General features: G+C 39.1%; 1 protein-coding gene across 2 annotated transcripts in view; it reads right to left on the bottom strand.

The window, feature by feature from the left end:
* Nucleotides 1-833: 833 nt before the first annotated feature.
* fbxl2 (F-box and leucine-rich repeat protein 2) overlaps nucleotides 834-10,259 on the bottom strand; it is a 200,023-nt gene continuing 190,597 nt past the window's right edge. For both annotated transcript variants that reach the window (XM_078216569.1, XM_078216568.1), the window contains one exon: nucleotides 834-2,062. In XM_078216569.1, the coding sequence (XP_078072695.1) occupies nucleotides 1,955-2,062 (108 nt within the window). In that variant the 3' untranslated portion in view covers nucleotides 834-1,954. The remainder of the gene's footprint in view (nucleotides 2,063-10,259) is intronic.

Raw genomic sequence — 10,259 nt, 5'->3', positions numbered from 1 at the left:
AAAAGTTACAGTTTTGTAACGAAAAGTTAGTTTAAATACAATCTTATACTAAAAATGGTGCAGGAAACGTGAGCATTTAAAAAGAAAATTCATTACTTGAATCATGAATTGCAGTGTGGTACTTATTTATAGGCGAAATAAAATTATGATTGCGGTCAGATGAGAGGCAGATTTTTGTAAATTTTACTCAAATCATTTACTAGTGTGCGGTAACCAAGGAAGAAAAGTACTCGATCAAAAAACACACATACACTGCTTTTCATCTTACCATTTTACCAACAAACCCACAAAAAGATTAAAGATCATAGGCATCTGCCATGCAAGTTGAATACTGAGATCACATGTTTAACAGTGGTCATTTTTCTCCATTTACCAATCAGAAATTCAACTTGATTCTCAGTTAACCATGCGGCTAGTGGTTAACTTACTGAAAACTATTAACTTGCCCAATTACCAAAAATAAATCCTGTAAATCTAAGTGCATGAAACATTTGATTGAATAATTTTGGTGTAGCTATAGAAATTCATGAAACAGCAATGATAGTTAATGATACAGTAGAAGTTAAATTTATAGTTTCACATTATTACAGCTGGAATGTCACTTGCACTGAATATGCACTCAGATTCAATATCCATATGAAACCTGTTTTTATCCTGATGTGATTGTTCGTGTGGCATCCACATCCATAATCTTTTTTATAGAAACCCTATAATTTAATTGCATACTCAGATTAAATTATTGGTCCTCAAGGTTACAGTAAATTTAAATTTGGATTCCATCAGGTTTGACAACATGCTGAATTTCATTGCAGAGAAATGCTAGACAAAGAAACTGTAATTATTACTTTATTCCATTTTTAAAATTACATTTTAGTAGTATGATTGTAAGATTTACAGTAAAGTTATAAACATTTCATAAGAATCCAGTTGTGTCAATTTCTAATGTATACATTATTGATATTTTGGATATTAACTTTGTCGTTTCGCCATAAGATTCAAGACAAAATGTATATTAGGCAAATTTAATCGAAATAAATTCTAATCTGATTCTGTCAGGTTTTAATATGAATTTATTATTCCTGTTGTAGAAAGACTTGTAAAGTGCCTCTCTGCAAAAATGGACAGAAAACAGAAACATTCACTGACCACTGTGTATACAGTCTTTTATTCGGAATCCCAAAATTACACTTTTACTGGGATGTGCAGATGAAGTTTTAAAATTGGCTTTAATCCTAGAAACAATCATGCCTTATTCATATTTAGACCCAGTTAAATATTGCAAGCCACTTCAGATAAACAGATTGCGTTTTCACAGAAAAGTACTACTGATTTGTATCCCGCTCAAACAAGATGTTCAACACATGTAGTTATCAAATCAGGCAACATGTACTGAAAATGTCTGCCCTATTGAGAAAAAGTGCAGTCTCATTATTTTATGAACCTAACTGCTGCCAAACAAAGATCTTTCCTTTAATATCACAGCTACATGTATAGAAATAAAAGAATGATCCCAAACTTTACGTCTTTCAATATTCTGATGCCTAGGGCCCATTAACCAATTTGGCTTCATCAGCTACATGCCTGACATATTACAATGCAATTGGTTAATGAAGCAGTCCGCACCATTACTGAACAGTGAATTCATTTCAGTATGGTCATCACTTTGAAGATAATGGTAGGGAGGGCAAGGGATTTGTATTGGACTTTAAACGGAAGCATTACCAATATGGATGGGGCGTTATTCTATAATCACAGACTCCAAACCTTCCCCTTAACTCTTGGTCCAAATTTAGACCTTTTTCCTTTAACCTTGCTATTTTCAGTAAGATTGACGTGGAGTTAAATTAGGCTGCGTAGTGATTTCTTCCAATACCTTTTTCCAGATAGAAGTCTCAAGATCACCAGTGCAAGAACAACTCACTTTCATAGTATTTCTTGAACTCAAAGCCTCATGTCAAAGGATAATGCAGCATCTGCATAGCCGTTGTCCACTGCCACCCACTGAAGGGGGAGGGGTAACTGGGGCGAAGTAAGCATGAACCTTAATATCTGGTAGATGGGCCTAGAAAGAGTGAAGAGAGCACATAACATTTTCAGTGTTTCTGGGACTAATACAAAAGCATAATATTGTAGAGATTGAACATCTGAAGTCAAAACAGAAAATGCTGCAAAAAGCTAGCAGGTCCTGTAGCATCTGTGGAGAGAAACAGAGTTAATGTCTCAGGTTGATGATCTTTCATATGAAAAGTAATGAACCTGAAACACTTTTTCTCATGTTGTCAGATCTGCTGAGTATTTGCAGTATTTTCTGTTTTAATTTCTGTACTTCCATCAGTTTCTTTTGCCATTACAAAAGTATAAGTTTACAAGGCACAATCAGAAATTTCAACCTTTGATTCACCTTTGCAATGTTAACATAAAGAGAAGTAGGCCATATGGCCATTGAGCCTACTCAGCTAATCAGTAAGATCATGGATGAACTTCTACATCAACTCCACTTCTCCGTCCTATCCCCATAACACTCGATTTCCTTTGTGCTAAAAAATCTATCAATCTCTGTCTTGAATATACTCAATGACTGAACATGCAGAGCTCCCTGGGGATAAAGAATTCTAAAGACTCAAGTCTAAGTCTTTCAGTGAAGACATTTTTAAAAATCTTAATCTGAAATAGCTAACATCTTATTCTGGATTGCTGATCTCTAGTTCTAGGCCCTCCAATTAGGGGAGCTGTCAAATGTGACTCAATTGGTAGCACTCTCACCATTGAGGCACAGGTTGAACTCCCACTTCAGAGACTTCAGTGCAAAAGTGAAGCTGACATCTCATTGCTGTACTGAGAAACTTTGTACAAAGTGCCAGCTTGCAAATGCGACATTACACCAAGGCCCCATCTACTCTTCAAGCTGGATGTAAACGATTGATGACACTACTTCACATTGTTGAATGTGGGAGTTTGCTCTGTGCAAGTGAACTGTTGTATCCCTACACATTAACAGTGCCTATACTTCAAAAGTACTGAACTAGCTGTAAAGTGCTTTGGATATTTGGAGATCGTGAAAGGCAAGGGCGATTAGGGTTGGGCAATAAATGCCCTTGCCAGCAATGCTCACATCCCAAGAATGCTCAAAAGAAATACATTTTTTAAAAATGAGAACAGCCACATGCCTTCTGAGAATTTTATGCATTGGAGATCACCTATTGTTCTTTTAATGCAGGAGAACACAGAATATTCTACTCAACTTCTCTGTTTGACAACCCTTTCAGGTAAAAACCAAATTAGTGAACCTTCATTGCACCTGGCTAAGGCAAGTATATCCTTGCTCAGATAAGCAGACAAAAACTGTACTCAGTATTGCAGGTGTGGTCTCACCAAAACACAATAAAATTGCAACAAGTCGATCCCCCTCTTCCCCACCTCACCTGAAGCCTTGCATTATAGGCTAACATAATAGCTGATTGTGCCTGCATATTAACTTTGTGATTTTTACACAAGCACCTCACAATCCCTCAATGTCAAAATATCTCATGTTTTTAAAAAAGCTGTTTTTCTATTCTTCCTTCCAAAGTGGTAATTTCACATTTACTCACATCATACCCTATCTGCCACTACTTTCCCAAATCATTAAACTTGCCTATAACCAACCATTGTATTGCCAGCAAACATTGATATATTATACTCGCATCCTTTATCTAAATTATTGATAAAGATTGTCAAAAGCGGAGGCTCACGCACTGATCCTTGTGGTACCTTACTTGTTACACCCTTCCATTCTTATATTAACCTGCTCATTCCTACTCTTTTCGGTAGGTTAATCAGTCCTCAATGTATTACTTTTAATCTCATGAGCCCTAATTTTGTGTAGCAATCTCTTGTGTGGTACCTTCTGAAAATCAAAACATACTACATCTATTGGCTCCCCATAACTACCATACTAGTTACATGCACAAAAATATCTTTAATAGATATATTGATGATTGTTTTATAAAACAGTGGTGATTCTATTTTTTCGGCTGAGGCTCGAGTTCCAGCAAAATTGAAGTCAACAAGAATCAGGAGGAACTTGCCATGGAGTCATATCTAGCAAAAAGGGCATCACTGTAGGAGCTCCTCAGGGTAGCGTCCTAGGCCCAACCTGTTTCATCAATGACTTCCCTGCATCATAAATTCAGAAGGGCGGGATGTTCAACAATGATTGTACAATGTTCGGTACCGTTTGCAACTCCTCAGAAAATGAAGCAACCCATGTCCATGTGCAGCAAAGACCTGGACAACATTCAGGCTTGGGCTGATAAATGGCAAGTAACATCTGTGCCAAATAAGTGCCAGGCAATGACCGTATCCAACAAGAGAATCTAACCATCTCTGCTGACATTCAATGGCATTACCATCAACATCTGGGGATTATCAATGACCAGAAGCTGAACTGGACCAGTCACATAAATACTGTAGCTACAAGAGCTGGGAACTTGGAATGAGTATCTCACTTTCTGACTCATCACTTGCCTGGGCAAGCGTGGCTCCAATACTTAAGTTGTTTGCATCTATCCAGGACAACGCAGTCAACGCTATCAGCATGCCATTCACCAACTTAAATATTCACTTTCTTCACTCCATGCACAATGGCAGCAGTGTGTACCATCTATCAAATGCATTGTAGCAACTCACCAAAGAGCACCTTCCAAACCCACAACCTCTATCATTTAGAAGGACAAGGGCAGAAAACATGTAGGAAACCATTGCCTGCCAGTTCCTCTCCAAGCCACACACCATTCTGACTTGGAACTACGTCACTGATCCTTCATTGTCATGGGATCAAAATCATGGAACTCCCTTTGCAGCAACACTGTGGGTGTACCTGCACCAGATGGCCTGCAGGAGCTCAAGGTGGCAGCTCACCTCTGCCAGCTCACCAATTAGGAATGGGCAACAAATGCTAGCCTTGCCAGAGTCACCAACATAACATGAAAGAAAAAAAAACGTAATTTTCCAAGTGCCGCCTACCACACATTTAACCATAGATTCTAGCCTCTTCCCTACTATTGATTTCAGATTTATTGGTCTGCAGTTGCTTTTCACTCTCCTTTCTTGAAAAGCACGGCTATATTCACTGTCCTTCAATCCACAGGGACCATTCTAGAATCTAAGGAATTATGGAAAATCAAAACCAATGCATCCATCTTGGTAACCACTTTTTAAAGCCCAAGGGTGTGGGTCATCAGGTCCAGGGGATTTGCCAGCTTTTAGTCCCATTTATATTTCACAATACCTTTGCTACTAATATTAAAGTTTCTAGCTCATTAGACCACAATCCACAGTATGTTGTGACTTCCAATGTAAAGGCAGACAAAATATTTGTACACAGTCCGCAATTTCTTCAATTATAATTTCTCCTGCCTCTGTGTCTAAAGGGACCCATCTGTACTTTCATTAACCTCTTCCCTTTACATACTTGTAAAAACTCATATGATCTCATTTTATAGCTCTTGCTAGCTTCTCCCTCCATCAATTTCTTAGTCATGCTTTGTGATTGGCAAAATTGTAAGCTTTTTCCTTTAATCTAATACTATCCCTAACTTCTCTAGTTATCCATAGCTCTACCATTTCAAGTCAAGCTTTCGAAGGGAATGTATATTAGTTGAGAATTATGTTTTTTCTTTAAACATATGGTGACTATTTGTCACCCATCATTGTTTAAATCTCATTTTCCAATCAACCTTGGCCAACTTACCCTATTCCCGTTAGACTTTATTTACCCTAATTTTGGACTTAACCACATCATACTTAAGCTTAATATGAAATTCTATCACATTATGATCACTCTTCTCCAAAGGCTCCTGCTGGAGAAATTTATAGTAGGTTAGAAAAATTTCAAATAATCAGGGATTTAGAATACTAATAAAACTACCAGCACTGAGTGAAATGACCTCAGATCAGACTCTCAGTCTAACAGGGGAACTGTTTACATGAAAACAGTATGAACACAGTAAGAGATTTAAATAAGTATGAGATTTGAACAAGTATTTCTGATTTAAACATGTATTTTGGATTTTAAAATGTATTTCTAAAGTAATTGTACACTTTAGCCAAAGGCAGGCTGCTTTGAGGCATCATGGGATGGAGATTTAGCAGACAAACCATATTCTTTGGGACAATGAAACCACAGAATACGCATAGTTTTATCAGCAAAAGTTACGGTATGGTTCCCAAAGCCATTTTATGAACAGGGCCGTTCAAGCTGTCCTGATAAGATAGCTCTTCTCAGACATGAGAATATCAGCTGTCAGGTTCAGTCATTGATGCAAATAAGAATTGGTGGGAACAGTAACTTTGACCTTTGTAGCTAAGCATCTGAGGTTGCTAAGTGACAAGAGGAAGAAACATCTGGATTCTATGGACCAATGAAATCCCATGATGTCAGAAGGTAGAATGCAATTGGCTATGGTATATGACAAGTGTTAAGTGATTGATTTGTACCAATAATGATTGGTTCCTGACTACCGGAAAGGCGGGGAAAGTAAAACTTGATAAATGTATAATTGATCTGTTTGATGCATTGTAACTTGAGAGTGGTATTGGAATGCTCAAGGCCTTCTCTTTCAGTAAGGCATTGGACTGTCCAATGCTCATTCTCCCATCGATAGTTGGTCAAATAAAGATACGTCTTTAACCAGCACACTGACTTAGTGAGCCTTTGTATACGCTGAAGTTTTGGCATTACTTACCGTGAAAAGATCCCACAACAACTTTGGCGCTGCGAGCAGGCGAGAGTGACTGGAATCTGGCGGCAGGAGGCGGCTCCTACAAGAGTGTGGGTAGAGCAGTAATGTGTCAAGCCGTCGGAGCTGTAAGTTGACCTACCCGAACAAATGTGAGGAGTTGCAAAAAAACAGTGGTACTGTGTAAAGAAATTGCACTGGGGGGGGGGGGGGAAGAAGGACGGACTCTTGCAACTGTCTGTACAGTGGAGCCAAGAAGCCGCGCAGTAGACAAAGACATGAGGTGTTGGGTGCGCTTAATGCGGGGGGGGGGGATCAGGGACAGACTCCTGGCATGCTCTGAGCAGCAGAACTAAGAAGCCGCGCACCAGGGAAAGAATCAAAGGGATGAGTGCCGCACAGGAGTGACGGTTGGTCTGTGTGCTTGAGGTCCCCAGTGAGGGAAGCAAGAAGAATGGACATCAAGAGATGAAGACTGCACCCAGAGAGGTGACGGAAGGTCCCAATGCAGGGGTCTCGGGTGTCTAGAGAGCGACTCGAGAGAAACAAAAAGTTAGAGGACAAAGACTGCACAAAGGGATGATGATAGGTCCCAATGTAGGGGTCTCAAGAGAAGGACTCAAGAGAGAAACACAGAAAAGATGCAGCCTGTCTTGCGGAATTGATTTGACAAAACATGATATTTGAGTAAATCTCTGTATTTCAGTGTTTTCTGCGGGGTCTGGAATGTCAACTTGTGTTCTTGTAGAGTATGGCAGACAACGTCCAGTTTAAAAGTTGGGATTGCTGTGGAATGAACAATTAAAAGCTTTCATTTGCGTCAGAGATGCAGGGTTTAAAATCAAATGGTAGTTGGATTGGATTAAAGTGTATACCACTGTAAATTCCTTAATCTTGAAAACAATTGCTGGCCATAGTTGTCGTCAAGAAAATACAGGAATTCAACAAAGATTTTGAACTCTGCCATTTTAAGAAGCTGGAAGTGGAAGTTGAAAATTTATGAGCTCAGCAATCTCAAAATGACCTCACGTTCCACTTGAAAGGCAGTTGGGAAACTTGTGCCTGCATTAGTTTATAAAGGCAGATTTGTGGGAAACAATTAAACGTGCAAATTTTAAGCGTAGGCTGGAGAGATTGTAAATTCAGTGAGAGTCTTAATTTGGTAGGGATAATTGAAAGTTGGGATATTTGAAATTATGATAAATCTTGTTCTGGATTAATCTGGGTCAAAACTTCTTGTTAGATTTGAAGATATATTCCTGATACAATTGGCAATGAAAAAATAATTTTAGAATTAGATTCTGAGAAAAAATTAGTCTGGAATTCTGAATGCTTGCCAACAAAAAGAGTTATGATGTAATTACATCCATTTGAGAACTTTACTGCACATCCTTTTGAAACAAGTAGAGAATTAACCCATTCCGTCCCAGACCGGATGGATCCTTGTGTTTCAAGGTCTGCAGTAGCTTTGAGACATTCAGGAATTTATTTGTAGGTTTTCACTATAGTAAAAATTATGAAAATGAAAATCTAGCAAAGGGGGGGGGCGGCGGCAGGGGAACATCTAATGAGGAGTTACAAAAGATAGAATGGGTGAGGTAAAGTGAGGTTACATTCGCCCTTATTGGACAACTTTTGGTAACAGCACCAGTTTTAGGACTGTCTGAAAGTGATGAGAATTATTACACTGCCACAGTGACCCAGCAGCATTTTAGTTGGACTGTGTGGAGTGGGTGTTCAAAGTTAGTGAACCAATCACAAGAATGGGAGAAGTAGTTAAGAACACAGAGCACACCCTGGTGCAAATTTTGAAAATGGGAAAGTAGAAAACTGTATCAAATGCAAGGTGGGCTCAATGGGAAAGTCTGCTCCTATGACTAGACTGCCAGATTATTATAGTTAGAGAGGAGGGAAATAATCCAGTGGAATAGATGAACATTGAAGGAAAGGAACAGGTATGTAATGTACAGATGAGATATGGGGAAGTTAATAGGATAATAGAAGAAACGTTATAGGAGAGCTGATAGTTGAACAGAGTAGGATAGGATTAAAAGTGGGATTCATTTGATGGATAATGGTGATAAAAGAGACACTTGAAAGGATTTTAAGAGAGGAGAAACAAAAAACAGTTTAGGTGGTAGCTATGGATGAAGGAACAAATTTTTAAAAAAGTGATAAGATAGACACGAATGGACATTTGAAAACCCACAACACTGTTTTTTGAATTTGGGACAATTCTGACATAGGAAACTGTGTGGTTCGCAAGCTACCTTAAAAATGCTATTTAAGATAAAGAACAAACAATTAAAATAGGTCACTGCCTGGAATCAAATGGGAAGGTTTGATTATTGTTTCAAAAATGTCATGAAGCACACTGAATAGAATTCAGTAATTGAGAAGATAGAGGATGGAGTTTAAACAGCAAAAGGGCTAGCAACGAAAAGATAGCATGGGGAAAGAAGGAAGCGCAGGCTTTCTCCGATTTAAAGCAACTTATGGCAAAGGCTCCTGCGTAATGATTACTGGATCTCACTGAGCCATTTCACATTTTCTGTCAAGAAAATGATGGAATACAAGCCACAGTAGTAGTCCAACAGCAAGGTGATAAGTTAAGATCAGTGGGGTACTACTCTACCCAAATAGATTCGATCACCAGAGGCATGCGTCAATGTGTAAGAGCACTAGTATGTGCCTTGTGGGTAATAAGTGTTTCAGAGCCTCTCGCCCTGATGGGAAAAATAATTCTCCCTAGTCCCCACACAATCATCCAGCTCCTCGAAACTGGGAGATTGAAGAGAGCTTGTGATGGAAGATGTTCAAAATGGGAAGCAAATCTCTTGCCAGGAGATAGACTTGTAGAAATCAGCAGAGATGCAAGGGAAAATCCCGCAGGAGGACTGGCCGTGTAGGGAACGGAGCATGAATGTGTTGCAGAAGTGATTGAGGGAACAAGTGAGGGTTTAGCAAAAGAACCACTTGTAGGAGAAGGGGTAATTAATCTATATGTAGATGGAGTGAGAAGATATGTTAGGGCAGAATCCCGCACCGTAAGGGCAGTGGTAGATGATTGCAGGAGAACAAATTCCCAGGAATAATTCAGCACAAGTAGCAGAGTTGTTAGCTTTAACTAAAGCTTTAGAGTGGGGCAAAGGGAAGCAAGTTAACGTCTATACTGACAGCAGATATGCATTTGGTGTAATACATGACTACATGACAGCCTGGAGTAGGCGTGCTTTCGTAACTTCTAGCAAAGGATACATACAGCATGAGAATTTAATTAGAGATTTAATCTAAGCAGCTTGCAGCCCCCTAGAAGCAGCTATAATGAAAGTACAAGCCCATGGGAGGATTGAAAGTCAAGCACAGAAAGCTAACAGCTGGGCAGATAAGGCAGCAAAAGATTTAGAAGAACAGGATTGGAAATGAGGAGCAGCATTGCAAGCTAGGGATAGCACAGACATTGATGTGAAACAGATACAAGAACAGGTATCAGGAGAAGAGAAATAGAGATGGGAGAATTACGGAGGACATATTTACAGA

This window comes from Mustelus asterias, chromosome 7 (genome assembly GCF_964213995.1).
Source record: "Mustelus asterias chromosome 7, sMusAst1.hap1.1, whole genome shotgun sequence".
Lineage (NCBI taxonomy): Eukaryota > Metazoa > Chordata > Chondrichthyes > Carcharhiniformes > Triakidae > Mustelus > Mustelus asterias.
Note: the sequence above shows the minus strand (reverse complement) of the source record. Positions and strands in the feature narration are given on the sequence as shown.